The sequence below is a fragment of the Oryctolagus cuniculus genome, chromosome 10, assembly GCF_051225735.1.
Source record: "Oryctolagus cuniculus isolate XC-2025 breed Fujian yellow rabbit chromosome 10, ASM5122573v1, whole genome shotgun sequence".
NCBI lineage: Eukaryota > Metazoa > Chordata > Mammalia > Lagomorpha > Leporidae > Oryctolagus > Oryctolagus cuniculus.
This window is the reverse complement of record NC_142876.1, coordinates 20,088,861-20,109,789: the sequence shown is the minus strand read 5'-3', so window position 1 is coordinate 20,109,789 and position 20,929 is coordinate 20,088,861. Positions and strand designations below refer to the sequence as shown.

General features: G+C 54.6%; 1 protein-coding gene and 1 long non-coding RNA gene across 8 annotated transcripts in view; one reads left to right on the top strand and one right to left on the bottom strand.

Annotated features, from left to right (window-relative positions):
* Nucleotides 1-12: 12 nt before the first annotated feature.
* On the top strand, nt 13-17,957 carry LOC138844016 (uncharacterized). Its single transcript, XR_011379313.2, has 2 exons — nt 13-132; nt 17,881-17,957. It is a non-coding gene; the product is annotated as an uncharacterized LOC138844016 (long non-coding RNA).
* Nucleotides 17,866-20,929, bottom strand: part of ALPK2 (alpha kinase 2) — a 117,124-nt gene continuing 114,060 nt past the window's right edge. For all 7 annotated transcript variants that reach the window (XR_016213957.1, XM_070050093.2, XM_070050095.2 and 4 more), the window contains one exon: nt 17,866-18,543. Coding sequence is in view for 6 of the 7 variants with exons in the window: in XM_070050093.2 (XP_069906194.2) it covers nt 18,327-18,543 (217 nt within the window). In the remaining variant the exon portion in view is untranslated. The remainder of the gene's footprint in view (nt 18,544-20,929) is intronic.

Sequence of the window (20,929 nt, the reverse complement as noted above, 5' to 3'; positions counted from 1 at the left end):
GCTTTAAAAACCACAGCGCCCAAGCCCTGCCCCAGGGTGATTACGCTGGCCAGGGTGATTACGCTGGCGTCTCTGGCCCCTGTAAGGCAAGGAGGCGGAGATGGAGGGAACAGCACCCCGCCGCGGGAGACGGTATGCACAAGGGGTCTTCTTTCCGCTTTATTTTTGGAAAAACAACAGCACAGGACCCCATCATTCCCATCCCAGGACTAGGGGCGAGTTGTAGCCTCAGGGAGGGGCCCCTAGAGGTCAGCCGCGGCCGAGCCCCGCAGAGGACGGCGCGGGGCTGGAGCTCGGGGCTGCCCCTTGCCCTTGCTCGTGGGGACCTCGGGCCCCTCTCCCTCGCGTTCCCAGCCCCGCGCAGCAGCAGTTTCTTGCAGTTGCTGGGCCTCTTGGTGGTGGTTTCTTGAGCGAGAGTGAAGACCCCTGGAGCAGGCCGAGCTCGGCCTCCCCTCCCCTCCTCCAGCTCTGCAGGGCCCGCGGCGCTGGCTGCGCTCACAGTTAACCCCGTGCCCCCGCGCCTGCAGTACTTTGGCTCCTGTCCGTGCCCGCCCTCTCCCATGCGTCCCAGCGCTAACCTGCCCCAGCAAGGAGAGCCCTGAGGGACGAAGGACACAAAGAACGGCCGCTCCCCAGCGTCTCTGAAGAACGTCCCTGGAAGCCCACCCGCAGCTCCTGCTCAGAACCCCGGTCCGAGGGCGCGCCGCCGCGGGGGAGTCTGGGAAACGCAGTATGCTAATGAGCTCCTGTTGTGGTGGACCGTGTTGGGTTCTGCTGTCGCCGAAGGGGGCTGGGGTGTTGGGTGGAGAGCAGAGAGTATGAGGAAGCCACTACCCAGCCGGAGGTGGGTGCAGCTGAAAGAGGGGACTCCATTTTAGAAATGTGTCGTGAGGTGATTCCGTTGTTGCGTGAACATAGTGCCGTGTGCTGACCTAAAATGCCATGGCTCCTGCCACGCTAGGTGGCGGGGTTCTCCGAGACTGCTACCATCTGTGCACCCGGTGCTCAGTCCTTGTGAGGTACCTGGCCGTGCACCCGGCCCTCGGTCCTTGTGAGGTACCTGGCCGTGCACACAGAGACACAGGCTTGGACCCAGGGCTCCATCCACGTTTGCAGTCAACTCAGTGAGTCAGGAAAATCAAAAGTTCTACACGGGACGTGTACAGATGTTTTGCCTTGTAGTTATTCCTTAAGTGATATGACAACTGTGTTGTATTATGTACTGGACGGAACCTAGGGACGATTTACAGTGTACAGAGAGTATGTGTAGGCGTCACGCAAGTACTATGCCATTTTATATAAGGGGCTCAAGCCCTGGGGGTTTTAGTGTTAGAGAGTCCTGGAGCCAATCCCTGTGGACCGTGTGGGATGACGGTACGTGTGCATCCATGTTTATATATGTTCCTACAGATCCATATAGGCAGATGTGTATTATAAAGTATTGGCTCACATGATTACGGGAGCCGAGAAGTCCCACAGCCCCCGTCTGCCAGCTGGAGACGGGAGTGTAGCTCACAGGCCCGGGAGCCAGAGCCAACAGCATGGACACCACGGTTTCTGTCCAGTCTGAGGGCCTGAGAGCCAGGAGTGCCGAGGACAGGCGAGGAGCGGTGTCCCAGCCCAAGCCGCGAGGCAGAGGGAGAGCCACCCTCCCCCAGCTGCTTGTCCTATTCAGGTCCTCAGATTGGGTGATGCCCACCCACACTGGGTAGGCCCATCTGCTTTACTCAGTCCACTCATTCAGAGTCTGGTCTCCCAGAAACAGTGCTTCTCCAGGTATCTGGCCATCGCGTGGCTCAGTCAAGGCAGCAAGTAAAATAAGCACAAAGCTGCTTCTGTGTGTGCAGGGGCATGAGATCGAGGGGGCTCTGTGCTATGAAGCGAGACCAGACTCGGCACTGAAGGGGACTGTGGGACAGGAGCCATGAGAAGCTGTCAACACCGACCTTCTTTTGGCTGGGCTGGGCTCAGGTGAGGAAGATGAGGGTGACAGAGGGACGGCAACAGAATTAGTACAGAGGTCACTAGACCTTCCGGGCAGGAATTGGAAGTCACGAGCAAGTGGGCACTTCTTTCAAGGTTCCGCAGTGCATCAGTGGGTCAGGCAGAACACAGAGACGTGTTTGTGCAAAGTGAAGGTGAATCAGGGCTCTCTGGGCTGTAAGGAAGAGAAATCCAGCTCCAGTAGCTTTCTTTTTTTTTTTTTTAAAGATTTATTTATTTGAAAGTCAGAGTTACACAGAGAGGAGAGAGGGGGAGGAGGGAGAGGGAGATCTTCCATCTGCTGGTTCACTCCCCAGTTGGCCACAATGGCTGGAGCTGAGCCAATCCGAAGCCTGGAGCTTCTTCCAGGTCTCCCACGTGGGTGCAGGGGCCCAAGGACTTGGGCCATCTTCTGCTTTCCCAGGTCATAGCAGGGAGCTAGATTGAAAGAGGAGCAGCCGGGTCTCAAACCAGCGCCCATATGGAATGTCAGCACTGCAGACAGTGGCCTTACCTGCTACGCCACAGCTCTGGCCCTTCCAATAGCTTTCCCAACAAAAAATGTGTTGTCTAACTGTAGTGAGATGGGTAGGTGGGATTCAGGCATGGCCAGACCCAGGTGAGAGGAACGCCAAGTTGATGCCTCAGTTTGCACCTTGCATGGGAATCTTTGACTCAGAAGAATCCCAGGTCATCTACTGTATTCTCAATGCTCTAATGATTGGTAACTAAGCAGTTTTCTTGGAAGACAGACATAGGTCCATGTTTCCATGTGAGCACAATGCCTTAATTGAAGGGAAGCAGTGGTGAGGGATAGTTGTTCCCTGCATGTAAGGTGAGCCTCGCTGGACCCCGGGCACAGACATTGCCCCTCCCTGCATCTTGTGGTCTCTGCTCTGGACCAAAAAGTGTGATCTGTTGGCCATAATGGCTACCTGTGTATTAACGAGAAACAACCGAATGTTTCCAGCCTGTGTCCGCTGGTGATGTGATGTGGCCGATGTGCTGCAACCCTAGAGAAATGCCGTGGAGAGGAGGAGAGCAGCATGAGACCTGGCAAGCTTGTGCACATCTATCGTTCTGGCCACTGGTCCTAGGCAGCCATGGTTTTGTGTTTTTTGGCTGCCCAGTCTTTTCATAGTTGCCTACAGGGGGTCGGGTACTAAGGGGTGCAATAGAAATGCACATGAATGAATAAGTAGCAAGCTTGGCTCTGAAAGGCAGCTTGTGGCAGGTGCCTGGCCCGTATCTGCAGAGCCTGGGCCACCTGACTTCCGCCTGCCAGCCTGGCATCTCTTTGCTTTGGCTTCCAGAAGGCACTCTGCCCACACGCAGCAGGCAAGAATGCCAGGCCCTCCAGTGACTGATGGGAGTCGTGCACACAAGCCTCCCTCTCCGCCGGCATCCAGCGGCCCCCAGGGGCTCGAGCTCCTGCAACCCCCAGGGGCGATTTGGCAGACAACAGATCAAATAGACCTGGTGTCACTTCTCCACCTCCCTCCTGGTGACTCCGCAATCGGCTCCTAAGTAAACTGCGAACAAATCCTAGTCTCCAGGTCTGCTGCTGAGGGAACCGATCCAGGACCCTCGGGCGGTCAGGTGGGGGTCCCCTCAGCACCAGCCAGGTACTGTGGTCTGGGGTGTGGGTGCGGGGGCTCTGTGTGGAGTCGCAGGAGGGACTGGGAGGCAGGGGCAGAGAGGGTGCTCCCTGCGGCTAGCACCACAGGAGCTGAGGCAGGAAGGACTGGACTGGCGTGTGCAGGCAGATGGGAGTGGGAAGTCGTGATGTGCTTGGGTTTTTCCATTTCCTCTGTCTTCATAGCACTGGTTTCAGGCACAGGGAGGCAGAAACATGATGTGGCCTCGAGGAGAGATGAAAACAAGATTTTCAACTTCAAGTGTGAAGCCAAGCCCAGCTTTCTCTGCGCACACAGCAAGGAGAGACAGGGGGTTGGCCTGGGTGGGTCACAGCCTGGAGCTCGGGGAATAGCAGGACACTTAGGGCAGGTAACAGGTGGTGCTGGGCTGCAGAGGGCGCCCCCTACAGGTGGAGGCCGTCAGGGAGCCATGTTCCAATTGGAGGAGTTCCATTAGCTGGTTCCCTGGTCACTTTGGGGTGACACCTCCATGACAGCTCCCTGCTTGGGCCCATGCTGTGTCCTGGAGAGAGATCTGCATGTCCCTTCATGCCTGAAACCTGTGAGCCCCTTCCCGAATGCCACATGTGGCCATAGCCGTCCCCTTGGATGGCCTGTGATGATCACCCTCTTCCACAGTGTGGAGGTTGGGAGTGAGAGTGTAGGAGAGGCCCATCAGCTTCCCAGACCTAACACAGGCTGAGGGGTGCCCAGGGGTCTGGGCCAGAAGCCAGCTCCATATCCCGTTCTTTGCTCACTCCTGCCAAGCATCGAGGCAGGCTCATTGCGTGTACCTGAGGACGTGTCTGGATGTGGACATACACGTAACACAGAAGCCTCGAGTCTGCTCTTGAGTTGAGGAGGAGGAGCTTTTCCAATTCAATCGCGCTGCTCTGCAGTAGGGATAAAAGAATTAAAAACAGAGCCAATTATGCTTCTTTGATTTAAAAAAAAAATCTTGTAAGCGTCCTAGAGAAATCACTGTTGAGTAATAGGGTCACCCAACATGTGAGGTCTCTGTCTCCTCCCCAGTGCCAAGAAAATGAAGATGCGGGCCCTGAGGCCTGATGGGGCGGTGACCAACTTGTGGGTAGCAACAGTGAGACCCCAGGAAAGTGGAGAACGCGGCTGAAAGGCCCAGGACTCTGTCCTCTGTTCTTGCCTTTGTGCCCCCTACTCCTTCTGGAGGTCACTAAGGCTTAGCCTGGAGTATGTCTCCCTTTCTAGACGATCCTAGGCGATAATGCAGCCCAGAGCCAGAAGGCATGACTTCGGGTGTTGGCTGGGCCACTGAGTCACCCATGAGGCCTGGTGAACTTGCCGAATGTGTGTGTCCTCCACAGGAGGCTCCCTCGTGTGAGAACGGGCTTGCACTGCCCGAATTGCTGGGGAGCGTCAGGGGTAGCATCCACATCTGGAAGAACGGATGCCCCGTGCAGTCAGGTGCCGCGGTGCCTGATCAGCCCTGCCTCCCCTCTGCTGGCTGGGGGTCCCGGGAGTGATGTAGGCGTGACCTGCGGGGCACCCGTCTGCCTCGGCATCGGAACAGGTGCATTTATTGAGATGCAACATTTTTGCCCAGAAGGTTGATTGTTCTGGCTTTGTGACCAAAGGATGAAGAAAACGTTTGTGACGGGAGATGTTTTGGTCCCTCGAGCTCAAGTCAGAGTTAGCAGCTTAGGGTGCGTGCACAGGACGCGTGTCCTCACTTGGTGGTAGAAGTTATTTTCAGCACTTAGATTTTGGTAGAACTGGAAGTTTCAGGAGAATAAGCTTGGGCGCAGCCTTCTTGTCTGGAAAGTCCTGTATCTAACTGTGCCTTGTTGATGACTTGGCCCAGGGCGAGCACTCAACAGGTGTCCTTGTGTGTTGTAGCTCAGGGAAAGGCTGCTGGGTGTGGGGTGGGGGGCAGTCCTCCCCTAAACTCTGTCCCTAGCTACATGCCACTGGAGCGTAAGTGAGCAGTCCTTCTGCGCCAGTCCCCTGTGTTAGGCTGCATCAAACCCTACCACCCACAGTGACGAAAACGAAAACTCGGCCCAACCCAAATCCCACGCCACGGTTCCCTCCCAGCCCAACTCGATCAGAAGCTCGGAGTGGGGTGGGCCTCAGCATTCCTTGCTTGCTTTGATTTATTTATTTGAAAGGCAGAGTGACAGAGAGCAAGTGTGAGACAGAAACCAGAGACCTTCCACCTGCTGGCTCACTCCCCGCCAATGGCTGCTGCAGTTGAGGCTGGGCCAGACTGAACTCCATCTGGGTCCCCCCTGTGGGAGGGGCCCAAGCGCTTGGGCCATTTTCTGCTGCCTCCCAGGCACAATAGCAGGGAGCTGGATTGGAAGCAGAGCAGCTGGGACTGGAACTGATGCCCCAATATGGGATGCCGGTGTGTGTGTGTCGGGGGTGGGGGGCATCTTAACCCACTGCACCACAACAGTTAGAGTATTTTCTGAAGCTCTGATACCCCAGTGCCAGCCAGAATGGAGAAAGACTGGCTCAGTGGATGGAGGGGGAAGCGTTTCCTGAGGAAGGGACATTTGAGTAGGGATCCAAAAGGTAAGAAGAGAGCCAAGAGGAATCTCAAGACATAACATTAAAAAGTAAGAGGCTGGAGCTGCGGCTCATTTGGTTAATCCTCCACCTGCGGCGCTGGCATCCCATGTGGGTGCCAGTTCTGGTCTCGGCTGCTCCTCTTCCGGTCCAGCTCTCTGCTGTGGACTTGGAGGGCAATTGAGGATGGCCCCAGTTGCTTGGGCCCCTGTACCCACATGGGAGACCAGGAGGAAGCACCTGGCTCCTGGCTTCAGACCCGTGCAGCGCCAGCCGTGGTGGCCATTTGGGGAGTGAAACCAACGTAGGGAAGACCTTTCTCTGTCTCTCTGTGTCTAACTCTACCTGTCAAATAAATATTAAAAAAAAATTAAAAAAACCTGAGGGGTTTATCCCAGCAAGACAGAAAAGAAGGTCATACGTGCCTTTGGAAGACAACCACTCCCTAGGAGGTACTGTTCTAAGAATCAAAGGCAGTGCCCACCATCCCCAGACACCAGGCCCAAGTGGAGCCTTGGGATTCTACCTGACGAGGAATGGGGCCTTCCTCAGCCTCCTGGGTATTTAGAAAAGGGCTTCGTGGAGGCACCAGTCACTGGAGCAGGGTTTCCGGGACTCCCTTGGCTATGTCAAGCCTGCGCACAGGGACTCTGAACTGGAGGAAGCGAATGGTGAGGGTAGAGATGGGGCAGGGGAGGCACGTGGGTCCCTCTCGTTCCCATGACCTGTGCTGGGGCTGCTGTCGCTGAGACACAGGAGAGGGAGGGGGACTGACGGGCATGGGACTGCATCTAGTTTAAGCCTGCAGCAGGCTGGGGGCACATTTGGTCGGTTGCTTGGTTTCCTGTGATGCAGACGTGGAGGCAATGGTGGAGGTTGTATTGATTGTCAGGTCCTGTTACGAGGCGCTGTTAGCAAACTGGATAAATACAGATGGATGGGATGACAACAAGACCTCCTCTTGGGGTGCCATGGCAGTGCCACGTGAACCAATTATTGGGGGTAAGCTTGTGCTCTGTGCTTCAAGGAACATTCCTTTGGGGCCACCTGCTCTTGAAACTTCCAGCCGTGAGCAGCTCCCTGCTGCCACCCCAAGCCCAGCCAGTGACTTCCCTGTAGCACCCTAGGGACACTGCCCCAAGTCCACCTCGGACCCTGGGGTGGGCTGGCTCAGCTGGCCGTGGAAGCCTTGCTCTTCCCTCTCCCTTCCGTCCCCTGGGCCTGTTAGTCTGGGTGGCTTATCCAAACACTGATTTCTCACGGTTCTGGAGGCTGGGAAGAGCAAGATCAAGGTGCCAACAGACCTCCCAGCGGTGGGGTCTTCTCAGTGTCCCCTCACGTGGTGGGAGAGAGGAGGGTTCTCGCCAAAGCTCTCCCCCTTTTTTCACTTTGAGAGCCGCAAGTGGAGAGGAGGGAGAGAGAACACAGTTCCCATCTGCTGCTGCACTCTTTAAATGCCCACAGCAGCCAGAAGGGAGCCAGGAACTCCGTCTTGGTCTCCCATGGGGTGGCAGGGACCTAAGCTGCTGCTTCTCAGGGAGCTAAAATCCCGGGCAGAGCCCTGTGATACACAGGGACGTCCTGGCCAACGGCTTCACCGCTAGGTCAGATGCCTATGGGGCTCCCTTCCTAAGGGCATGAATCCTACTCACGAGGGGTCCACCCTCAGGACCCGATCCCTTTAAAGGTCCCTGTCTCAACACCATCGCCTTGGAGGTTGGGATTTCAACACAGGCACTTTGGGAGCACACAGACGTTGAGTCCAGGGCTTTGGAGCCCTCCTGGCTCCTGTGACTTGGTGTCTTGCTTGTTTCCCAGAGTCCTCTTCTGCTTGTTGGTGCAGAGGTGCCTCAGCGGGTGAGGGGTGCTGGTCTGGGCGCCTCCTGGCAGGGGGACCAGTACACTCTCTGGGTCCCAGCAGTTCAGCCTCTGTGCAGAGCTAAGCCTTTAGCACTTTCCAGAGCCCACAGACACCAGCCTGGATCCCTGTGCAGACGGTAAAGACCCTGCCTTGAGCATGCTGCCTGCAGCCTGCTCCTCCCAGCCTCTCTGTCACCAGGTGCATTTCCTTGCTGCTTTTTTTTTTTTTTTTTTTTAAGATTTTATTTACTTGAAAGAGGCAGAGTTACAGAGAGAGGGAGACAGATCTTCCACTCCCCCCAAATGGCCTCAATAGTCAGAGCTGAGCCGATCAAGAGCTTCATCCGGGTCTCCCACAGGAGTACAGGGGCCCAAGCACTTTGGCCATCTTCCACCACTTTGCCAGACCATAAGCAGAGAGTTGGATTGGAGGAGGAGCAGTCAGAACTCAAACCTGTGCACATATGGGATGCCAGTGCCTCAGGCAGAAGCTTAGCCCACTCACTACGCCACAGCAGCAGCCCCGGATGTGCTAGCTCATCTTGCCTCTGAGCCCTGGCTCTCGAGGTTCTCGCTGTGTGGGCTTCTTCCCTGTGCTGAGCCTTTAGCTCCCTTCATGTTCTGTTCAAGATTCACTCTCCGCTGGAGAAGGAAATGAAAGAGGAGGAGGAAGCGGGAAAGGCCACTCAAAGCTGTGCTTAGAGAAAGTGGGCGTGGAGAGGACCCAGATGGGCTCGTGGGCAGTCCTGGCACCGCTCTCAGGCAGTGAGGCCTCTTCCGTGCTCCAAAGTGAGGGTTGTTAAGGGACTTGCAGCCAAACTGGAGATCAGTGGCATAGCCCCTCCTGAGCCTGGGGGCTGGGGTCCATGGGAGCGCAGCTGGGCTGATGAAAACCACATCTGGAAGGCTGGTTATTCCAGAGATCCCTCGTGGACACGCCCTCTCATCTGCATCTTTTTAAATATCCACAGCAGCAGCGAGTGTAGCTAATGACGGATCATTTTCAGGTGAAGTTTGTACTGTGTTTCCCCAGTGAATAGTAAAGTGACTTGGCTCATTTCTCAGGTATGAAGGAGACATAGGTGTTTGTGGATATATTTCTTCAAGCTAAAAATGTCTATAAAATCTCAGCAGGTGGGTCATTCAAAAAGCTGGTAGAAAATAGAACTAAAAGATAAGTTGAGGGACCGGTACTGTACGGGCACCGGTTTGTGTGCCAGCTGCTCCTGTTCTGATCCAGCTCTCTGCTTACGGCCTGGGAAAGCACTGGAAATGGGCCAAGTGCTTGGGCCCCTGCACCCACATAGGAGACCTGGAAGAAGCTCCTGGCTTCGGATAAGCTCAGCTCTGGCCATTTGGGGAGTGAACCAGCAGATGGAAGATACCTCTCTCTCTCTCCTTCTCTATAACTCTGCCTCTCAAATAATCTTAAAAAAAAAAAAAGAAAAAAAAAGAGTGGCAGGTGTTTGGTGTGACAGTTAAGACGCACTTGGGATGCCTGTATCCCGTATCAATGTGCCTGGCCTCGGGTCCCTGTTCTGCTTCTGGTTCCAGCTTCCTGCCGATGTGCATCCTGGTAGCAACAGTCATGGCTTGAGTAGTTGAGTTCTTGCCGCCCACCTGTGGTAGACCCAGCTTGAATTCTTGGCTCACTGCTTTAGCTGGTTCAGCGTTGGCTATTGCAAGCATTTGGGGAGTGAACTTCTTTGCCTTTTTGTCGCTGCTCTTCAAATAAAATGAAAATTTAAAAATTTGTGGGGGCTGGTGCTGTGGTGTAGCAGGTAAAGCCACCACCTGCTGTGCCGGCATCCCATTTGGGTGCCAGTTCAGATCCTGGCTGCTCCACTTCCAATCCAACTCTCTGCTATGGCCTGGGAAAGCAGTGGAAGATGGCCAGGTTCTTGGGCCCCAGCACCCACGTGGGAGACCCAAAGAAGCTCCTGGCTTTGGATTGGCCCAGCTCCAGCTGTTGCAGCTGGGGGAGTAAACCAGTGATAGAAGACCTCTCTCTCTTTCAAATAAAATCTTTAAAAAAATTTGTAAAAGAAAATAGGGAATTTCTACACTTAGGTTTTAATTCCACTTTCTCATGAACTTTTAGAGGTGTCCTCATACCAACGGTTTATGTCTACTGAATGAATGCCACTCTAGTTCTACACAACTATTTTGTAGGGGTATGAGAATTTATCATTGTACCCATTCATCAGATGGGGCAGTTGGGATTCAGAGAGAATAAGTTCCTCTGCAGACTCACCCAGCTTGAGAGGAACCGAATTGGCTTGACCCAGAGCCCCTGCCAAGCTATCGCGGGGAGCAAGTGGATGTATTTTCATCGGGTCGCATCGACCTGAGAAAGGCTGCACTAGAGAACAGAACAGCACGATGGGTCAGGCTGTCCCTCGGTGAACCAAACTTGGTCGGGGCCCTTCTCTGTGCAGCTGTGAATGAACCAGAAAAATCTCGCCCTCGGGACGCTTACCTTCTGGAGTGGGGGAATAGAGTGAGAATGTGTCTGCTGTCCTATGGGGACCACGGCCCTGCACAGAAAGCCAGAGGTGGCTTGCAGTTTTTAAGGGCGTTCAGGAGGACCCCTGGGAAGGTGACAGATGTCAGGAGGGAAGCAGCCAGACGGGGGGGGGGCCAGAGGGAGCAAGGCCCTGAGGCAGGCGTTTGCAGAGCAGCATGAGGGCCCGCGCTGGGGAACTGAGTGAGCAGGTGAGGCAGGGAGGGGGCCCAGCGGTGTCTGCGATACAGTAAGTCCTCTTGGCCTCTGATGAATTCGGCCTCTACCAAGCGCGCAGTTCTGGAACAACTCCAGGTGCGTTCCCATGCAGATGTTGAGCAGGCCACCAGACCCAAGGCTCTGGAGCTCAGACAGATGCTGCCTGGGGAGGCGTTGTGTGCAGATGCAGGGGCGTGACCGCTCTGAAGTTCCCAGCGGCTGCCTGTTCCTCTTCCGTGAATAGCAGCCCCTGGGACTATGCCAGGAGGTGCCCCTACCCTGTTAATCCCACCTGATTCTGCCCCAGGCCCCTTGGGAGTTCCGGAACCCAGTGGGCACACGGGAGTCGGGTAAAGGCTGGGATTTGCCAGTGTCCCAGAGCTCTCCAGAGGAACAGAACAAAGATCTCCACATACAGAGTTGCTAGAGGGCATCTGGGCACGTGTATTTGTTACTATAGAGACTGATAACTAACATTGTATACATATTACACGGTGTGTTATAACCAATGCACTCCGGTGGTTTGAAGGCCGAGAGCTCTCCCAGGCTGGAGACTCGAAAGGTCTGTGGTGTAATCCAGTCGGAGCCCCAAGGCTGAGGATCGGGGACCCCACAGAGCGCGTCCCAGTCTGAGGGCAGGAGACCAGTGTCCCACCGCGAGCAGTTGAGCGGTCAGACTGGCTTCCTCTTCCGCCCTCTCTTTGTGTTCGTTTCTGGCCCTCCAGGGATTGAATGGGGCCCACCCACAGTAGGAGAGACCCCTCTGCTCTCCTGGGCCCCCTGATGGCAATGTTGGTTGCTGCCAGCAAGGCCACCACAGACACACCCAGGATGAGGCTCAACCAGATACCGGGCACACAGGTAACCATCACAGCCGGTTACTTACAGAACCACCAGGCACCAGGGCCAGCAGGCACTGCAGACTGGGCGAGGCTGCTGAGAGAGGCTCGGGAGCAGAAGTGGGGAGGATTGGGCCTCCATGCAAGGGGACAGGAGATGAGGGGCCTTCTGTGAGCTCCAAGTCAGAGCTAGATAAGCCGTGTGAGTTAGGACGACTCCCAGATTAAAGGGGGCAGAGGTAGGGGTCGAGCAGGGGGTCCTCCCTCACCCTCAGCAGCCTCTCTGAGAGGGACAAGATGAAGGAACTGCATGGAAGTACACTCGGAGCACAGAGGGACCACGGGCAGCCACCGTCCCAATCGCAGACGGGCGAGAGTAGCCGCTATGACACACGGGCTCATGGGTGGGAGGTAGAGCCCCAGTAGTTGATCCCACAAATATTTCCTGAGCACCTGCTGAGTGCCAGGCACTTCCAGGTGAGAGGGAATTATCCATCAACAAGCAACCAAAAAGTGCTGTCCCTATAGAGCCTTCATCTATAGTGGAGATAAATGCAGCAGACTCGAAGGTGGTGCAAGAAGGGAGGCGAGAGCTGCAAGGCAGGAGGATGGCTTTAAATGGGGAGGGGGGGCTCCATCAGTGAGCACTGTGGGCAGTGTCCTGTTCCACTGGGATATGGAGGCCACACCGTGGGTGGGCCGGGGTGGGGAGAAGGCAGCAAGGTCATGGCCCCAGGCCCTGGGCTCTGGGGACACCCATGCTGTAGCAGATGACGTGAACATTTCTAGCTTTCGAAAAAGGACACGCTTCTCCAGCACTACAGGAGAGGGAACTGAGGTGCCCGAGTGAGGTCTCTGAGAAGTTGAGGGCAGGAGGGGTGGGTTGGGCCTCGAGGAAAGTGGGCAACGTTTCTGTGGGCCGGGTCCCCACCATGACACCAGGAGGGCTACCGCACCAAACGGCATGTGCACGCTGTCTGGTTCACGCTGACCTCCCCGGGCTGCCGGCAGGGGAGAGCTGAGGACGCCAGGGTCAGCATCATCTCCCCCCCCCCCCCCCCCGAGTTCCTGTGCTAAGCCCCGCTACTGTGGAAGATGAGGTCATAGGCGTAGGCCCAAATTGGATGCAGCTGGTGTCCTTATAGGACGGAGAAAGCAAACACGAGCGATGCCAGCGTGAGCCTGGGTCGATGCACCTTGGGTGCCTTCCAAGGAGCACAGCTCTGCCAAGACCTTGACCAAGGACTTCCAGCCTGTGGAACTGTGGTGAGGCATCTCTATGGTATAAGGCTCCCAAGAGCTGTGGTCCTTTGTACAACTGCCCCAGGAAGACAACGCAGACGCCAAAGACTGTCCTGGGGGCAGGTGCACCACTAGCAAGTAGCAGCCACTGCCTTGTTGCTCCACCTGGATGTAGAGGAGATGCCGGGTGGAGGGAAGTCTCCCGATGGAGTCGCTTCTGATGGCAGCTGTAGGCTGTTGTCAACCACATGTGATCTAAAGCATGCGAATTTAGAGGCAAGTATTTTACTTGGGACCATTTGGGCCTCTCGAGAAGGAAAAAAAAATAATTACAAACATCCTTGACCTGTTCGTTCAGTTAGTGCCATTATATAAATATTCGTCAGGCTGAAGCCTGGCTCACGTGATCATGTGGGTGGGCGTGGCTTCCGTCTTGCCATGCAGCTTTCACAAAACAGTCTTAGAACAAGCAGGCCCTCAAAGGACTTCCCATCTCCAACAGTGCAGCTGTGCCGGGAGGCAGAGAGATTTTTGTCTGATTTTTTTTTCATTAAACCCAAATGGCATCTGTGGATGTACACGGTGGGGGGTGGGGAGGTGGAGTGCCACTCCGTTCACTTCGGCACCCAGCAGAGCGTGCACAGAGAAAAGAAGCCAGAACTGAGGTGTCTGTGAGTTCCTCCCATCTGCGTCCAGTTGAACACGTGCCCAAAGCGCACACAATACAGGATGTATATTTAGAAAAGAGAACGCTTTATAATTAGAAAATAATTGTTATGTCTTCTGGCATTCTTTGTGCTGAGCCCATTGAAACCCCTTGCTCTTGGGAGGCTTGCCAGAGCCTGGCAATACAATCAACACCAGGAGACCTCAATGCAAGCCAGCCAGCCACATCCCCCATGCTAGACCTTTCTAGAACATGATGCCCATTCACATGAATGCGTTATTTTCCTGCTGTTCTCATTAGTTATAGCCCTGCTGTTGGAAACACAGGCCTATTTGCATGAAGCTTTAGTTGGGTTTTGGATCTACCCACTGTGGGAGCCCTTTAGGGAAGAGACACACGAAGCTACTTCAAAAAGTGGACAGTAGATAATTATGAAAAAAACTGCATAGCTTTCAAAATATTTTTTAAAAATTTATTTGAAAGGCAGAGTTATAGAAAGAGAATGCTTGCATCTGCTGGTTACTCCCCAAATGGCTGTGACAGCAGGAGCTGGGTCAGTCCAAAGCCAGGAGCCAGGAACAACTTCAAGGTCTCTCACTTGGGTGCAGGGGCTGGCCCAGGCACTTGGGCCATCTGCTGCTACTTGCCCAGGCATATTAGCAGGGAGTTGGATCAGAAGTGAAGCAGCCAGGATTTGAACTGGATCCTGTATGGCATGGGTGTAACTGCAGTGCTGGCCCCTCAAAATAGTTTTTTTAGCAAAATCAATGTACCTTTTAATTCCTATTTTCCATGAGTCTCGTGAAGTGCCCTCATATATGTATGTGACAACCCAGCAGACCTCGGGACAGCTTGAAGTCCACTAAGTCCAGTGGACCATGCCAGCTCGGTGGCTGGGTTGAGCATGCTTCTATTTCTGGTCTTCTGCACTCTGATGGGGAAAGTCAACAGAAACTGGATGCGTTGCAAACGGCGCTCAAACCATGGCAGTGAGTATGGGCATTTCTGAGCCCCCAGGGCCAGTGCGGCCTCACCCTGCTTTGTGACCCTGCAAGGAAAGCAGGACTTAGAACAGAGGGCCCTGAGTGGACAGATGTCCGCACAGCCCCACTGAGGCAGTCCCCAGCAGCCCTGGTGGAGACAAGACACTGCAGGGACCTCCTCTGTCCCTGGATGCCCCAAATGTTTGCAAACAGAGGATTGCAGATTATAGTTCTCCATTAGGCCCTCCATGAAAGGAGACAGACGGCTCCACCCAGGAGAGGCGTCCTGGGCTGACTGCACAACACAAAACCCAGGAGTAGAAACTCCTTTCCTGCCAGCCAGGGGCAGGGCATTGCTTGGGGTTTTACAGCTGTCCGTGATGTTTTTCAACACTTGTGTTGGTATCATTTCTATAATGACCATTTATCACCTGGAAGGTATCCTGATCTGTCAAGGCCCTGGCTTACCCACACTGACACAGATAGATGGATCCAATCAAAAATGTCCCCTTTTCTTTTTACTATTGTGGAACTTCCTAGACATCTACTGTGAAATTCTGTGGGATCTCAATGGGCAGAGCAGGCGACAGCCTGCCTCATGGAAAAGTGAACATTCTCTAATCTGTACACCAAGGGTGAACGCTGCTCTAATCTGTATACCGCTTCTGAAGAAAGCCTGGCTGTGACAAATTTTCTGAAAAAGATGACACCTAAATAAATGGTTCTGTCCTTCAAACTCTTTCAAGGCAAAAAGCCCATCTAGGCCCCACCCCCACTTTTTAAAACCACAACCCTGTATCTTAGACAATTATTTCAAGGTTTGTTTATTTGAAAGACAGGAATAGGGAGAGACCAATCTTAAACCTGCTGGTTCACTGCTCAAATGTCATCAACAGCTGGGGCTGGCGCAGGCCAAAGCCAGGAGCCAGAAGTCCATCTGGGTGTCCCATGTCGGTGGCAGAGACCAGTTGCCTGAGCCCACAGCGATGGCCTCTCCAGAGTGTGCGTTGGCAGGAAGCTGGATAGGAAGCAGAGGTGGGACTTCATCCCAGACACTCCAGCGTGGGAGGTGGGCGGCCAGAGAGGCAGCTCTCTAAAGCAGGAGCAGCCGGGAGCCCCCCATGGAGGCCCAGCTGCTGCCCAGACTCGGCTGCGGGTGCATGCAGAGCCGGCCCGTCGCCCGTGTCTCCTTCTCGCACCCCTACCCTGTCACCTGGTGTGCTGCTTGTGCTCATTGGGACTCCAGGACACCTGGTCACTGCCCTCAACACCGAGGACCCTCTGCGCTGCTCCAGAGTCCCTCTCCGAGGGTGGTCCCTGAGCACACAGAGCATGGAGATGGAGAATCTCGGCTCCACCAACTCAGAGCCTGTGTCTCCTCGTGACCCTGGAGACTCGCGTGTACATTCAAGTTTGAGATGCGTGGACCGTGGTGTTGAGGCGACCCCACGCTTCTCCCAGACACAGTCATGGTGGAGTTGAAATCTAACAACAGACTCTCTGAGAAGCCTGCGTTGTTAAATTATATGACATTCTGGAAGTGGCAGAATCAATGGAGATGTTAGAGTCCGTGGCTCCCTAGGTTGGAGGTTAGGGGAGGTGGGGATGAACAGGTGCAGTCCCAGGGGTATTTAGGGCTGTAGGACACTGTTGCTGAAGCCATGTCATGTACCCACCCAAAGCCACAGAGCAGCACCATCGTCCTGGCACACTGGGTTAAACCAGCATTTGTGATGCCGGCATCCCATGTGGGAGTGTTGGTTTGAATCCTGGCTGCTCTACTTCCCATCCAGCTCCCCTGCTACTGTAATTGGGAAAACAGTGGACAATAGTCCAGGTACTCCCATGAGGGAGACAAGGATGGAGTTCCTGGCTCCTAGGTTCAACTTGGCTGTTGTAGCCATTTGAGGAGTGAATCAGTGGCTGGAAGCTCTGTGTGTGTGTCTCCTCCCCTCTCTGTCATTCTGTCATTAAAGAACAAAGTCCATAGGCTGTAAGACCCCAAGAGTGAACCCTAAAGTAAACTCTAGACTTTAATAGTAACATAGAGGCGCATCAGTTCTGACAGACACCACTCGGGAGATATTAATAATAGCATGAAGTAACAGAGTGGGGGTGCAGTGGTAGGTGGGAACTTTCCAGCCCCCCACTCATGTCTCTGCCGATTCTCGACGATCCTAACAAAGAAGGTGTGTTAACGAAGCAACTGCAAGCTACCCAGGGTGGGAGGGGTGGCAGAGACGTTCAGGCACTTTGGGGGATGTAAAGCACCTCTGGGACACCCGTATTTGGTTTCCTCTCAGCCAGCGTGAACTCTTGTGGTCACTCTGCCCTACAACTGGCCATGGCCCAGACTAGCATGGAAGGAGAGGCCAAGTTAGGAGACCCACATGGGATAGGGGCAGAGGGGTGGGGTCAGGATCCCTGTGAGCTGGGACTCCCTAGCCAGGGTTAGCATCATCTTCTGGGGTAATGCACAGTGGATGGCCCTGGGTGTAGCGAGCCTGGATGTGGAAAGAAAAGTAGAAAGCAATGGAACCTCAGTTGTAGGGTATGAATGAGGCAGAGAGGGTAGATAGGGGCCACCTGCATCCCCTATCAGAGTGCCTGTTGAGTCCTGGCTTCTCTGTTCCAATCCAGCCTCCTCCTGACGCACACTCTGGGAGGCGATGGTTCAAATATTTCAGTCCTTGCCACCCTTTTGGGAGAACCAGATTAGGTTCGTGGCTCACGGGCCAGTGCTGTGGCATAGCAGGTAAAGCCACTGCCTGCAGTGCCGGCATCCTATATGGGCAGCCAGTTCAGGTCCCGGCTGTTCAGCTTCCAATCCAGCTCTCTGCTGTGGCCTGGGAAAGCAATAGAAGATGACCCAATTTCTTGGGTCCCTGCACCTGTGTGGGAGACCTGGCAGAAGCTCCTAGCTTTGGATTGGCCCAGCTCCAGCTGTTGCAACCATCTAGGGAGTGAACCAGCAGATGGAAGACCCCTCTCCCTCCCTCCCTCCCTCCCTCCCTCCTTCTGCCTCTCTGTAACTTTGCCTTTCAAATAAATATTTTTTAAAAAGAGTTTTGGCTCCAGGCTGGTCCAGCCTCAGCTTTTGTACGCAATTGGTGGAATAAACTAGTGGATGGAAGACTCTCGTTCTCTCAAATTCAATGAAAATGAAAATTTTTCAAAGTGCATGGAAAAATGGAATTCAAAGACAAGGTTTTTTTTGGTTTTTTGTTTTTTTAAGAATGAAGTGGAAACACAAGGGTAAACATCTTGTGCTACAGTAAACCGTTTCAGAAACCACTAAATTACAAAATCTGGGTGTAGGGCATGTGAAATACAGCACAGGTTCTAAAGAACAAACACCTCTGGTGACATATACACCTTGCACTTTTTGTTTCAATAGGAATTTAATGCGACAGAACACTAACTGGCTGTGTGGTCACCAAGGGAAGGACCTTACGTGTCAAAAACCAGCCCAGCCACGATGGCACGCTCAACACTGGCTCAGGAGCTTGACCCAGTATGGGAATCCTGGTTTCCGTTCCCATTGCAGCTGGGTACGTCTGGAGATCTGAGGTTAGGAGTGGGAATGGGAGGGATCTTGACAACACAACCACGTGCACTACACAGACACACACATGACGTGAGGTGGGCCAAGACGCTGACCGAGTATCCGAGGAGCGGAGACTGTCTTTGAGGCTGCCACCTGTTGCAGTGTCTCCCGGAGTCTGGTCAGAAATGGCTGTTCCGACAGCCTCTGGTAGGACAGCAGGTGCAGGGGGTGGAAGCTTCTGGGAGCTCTGCGGGCTGGGCCTGAGCGTTCTCTTGCGTGGGGCGCCGCTGGCCACGTTACGATGTCTTATCTGCTGGGCTCCCGGGCCCCGGCTTCCTCGCTGCCACGGAGCTCGCCTGCGTTCTGCTTTTCCCCAGGCTCGGCCGCCTCTGCCTCTGGTTGTTGTTTTGAAGGGATTTCAGCCCCAGCATCTTACAGTACTTGTTACACTGGTGCAGTGCCTTAAACTGGTCGATGAAGGTCATGGAGCAGTTGCCTTTGAACCCTTTGTACCTGGGGGATGGGGAGAGAGGAAACATCATTTTAAGAAACAGAATATGTTGCCCGCTTAAAAAGAAAGCTTTGGGAGGAAAAAGAATGCTGCTCGGAAAATAGATTTATTTCTATTTCTGGCAAGTGTAGCCATGTGGTTGGTGCACCTATCAGTGAGAGAGACAGAACAGAGATGGTGGAATTCAGTAAAGGCAAAAGCCTGCTTTTGTGCACCAGCAAGAGTGGAGGCCAGGTACGCCTTGCTGTGCTCACAGGTGCAAAGCAGTGCACCCCCAGCCCTTCCTCTCAGCCACGTGGACGAGGGCTTGGCCGCTTAGATGGGAGGTCCGTTTCTTACTGATGTGCAACCCTGGCTCTGAATAAAGAATTCTAGAATGTGGAGCTGGAGAACATTGCTTCCTGCAGAGCCTTCCGTTTAGAGCTGCAAGACTTTAGGCTGAGGTTGTGGGACCAGCCCTGAGTCCAACAGCAGATGGTGTAGCAAACGCGATCACAGAAACCAGGAGTCCTTCCGGTACTGCCAGGAGCCCTAAGGGCCAGCAATGCCTGGAGGGACCAGGGACTGGGCTGTGCTCCTCTGCCTCAGCAGTGCATTACGATAAATTTTATTTGAAAGGGTAGAGGGGAGGATCTTCCGTCCACTGGTTCACTCCCCAAGTGCCCACGACAGCCAGGGCTGTGCCAAGCTGAAGCCAGGAGCCCTGAATGCCATCTGGGTCTCCCACCTGGGTGGCAGGGACCCAAGCACTCGAACCATCTCCTCTGCCTCCCAGGGTGCCCATGAGCAGAAAACTGGGTTGGAAGTGGAGTCGCCAGACTTGAAGCCGGTGCCCTGATACAGGGTGTGAGCACCCGAGCGGGGTCTGTTCTTAACCACTATGCCAGCCCCCTCTTTTATGCTCTTAAGCAAGTGAAGTGCTCTCTAAAGTTGAAGCAGCAGTCTGCACCTCCATTCAGCTTGCCCCCCCCCCCACCTGCTGGGGAGCTGTTCTGCCCCCAGGAGTCTGTCTCCTTGTGAAAAAAAGACTTGTTTCTAAAAGCCAAGCTCCCGCGATGACTCGAGCAGGAGAGGGAAAATTCCACTGCCTGCCTTGTCACTTTTGCATCTCCATCTTCCTCCGCAAGAGACCCAGGGAAGGCAAGGAGCCTGCCCGGCTGCTCTCCGCCGGGCCTGAGCACTCTCGGGGGACAGGAGGCTGCGTGCCTGCCTTGTCAGATGCCCAGGAAGGGGTCGGCCCAACCCACCTTCTGCTGGGGGGGGGGGGAGGGGCGCTCAGTTGTCTCATTCTAATTCCTAAGCGGCTCAGGCGAGCCGGGCACATCACAGCAGGGACAGCTTCCCCGCCAAAGTGCGTGGGAAACAAGTCGCAATCCTCTGTCTCAGTCAACATCTAAGCGCTGCGGAGAGCAATAACAAATTCCCACTGACTCTCCACAAAGGGCTCCGCTCCCGCTGGCTGTGCTGCCTGCGGCTGTGTTCCCTCTGGGTACCAGGTGAGCCCTTATCCGATGGCTCCCACCTCCGAATGGCCAGAATAGCATGATTTCCAGTAGCTCCTGGGATCCCAGGCCTCTTCCAGGAATCCAGCTGTTTCCTTTCTTCCACTTAACTCTTTGCTGGATGCTCATGGAAGACAGAGTCAGGCAGCCTACCTCGAGCCTAGGCTGGCTGCAGATGTGGCCTTGAGCCAGATTAGCTGAGATGTGACAGTGACGTTGGGCTGAGTTGACTACAGATGTGGTCTCAGGTTGGGTTGACTGTAGATGTGACCTCCAGCTCAGGGGTTATAGATGCGACCTTGAGACAGGTTGACCAGAGCAGTGACCTTGAGCTGGGGTGAGTGTAGACACGACCTCAAGCTGGCTTGACGACCGACGTCTGCCTGTGGGCGTGGCCAGGACACTTCCCCGGGGGGGGGGGGCAGCGTTGCCCAGTCTACAGGCCCTTTCTCAGCCCCCAGCCCCCAGCCCACCCTGGCTCCAGTCCAGTCTCTCTGCAGGCCTGCCCTCGTCATAAGCAGGATTCTCTACAACGTCTTCCCTGCGTCTTCCTGAGCACCAGACCCTCCTCTGGGAGTCGGGTGCGAGTCACGTGTTCGCTCCACAGACCGTGATCTCTCCCAGGACACGTTTTGCTCAGAATTCTTGTCCAGAGGAAGCTTTTCCAGGAGTGTCCAAGGAACAGATGAACGGCTGCCAGCCCCATCCTCAGAGCGCCCGACCGGCCCGGGCGTGAGGTCTCCACAGCACGCTTCTGAGCTTCTCTCTCTCTCCTTCGAATGTTAGACTCTAAATCTGGCCTCCCGAGCAGCACTGAACGTCCCCGCCTCACAGATTTCTAGAAGGCAGAACTCTTCCACATCTCCTCTCTCTCTCTGCCACCCCG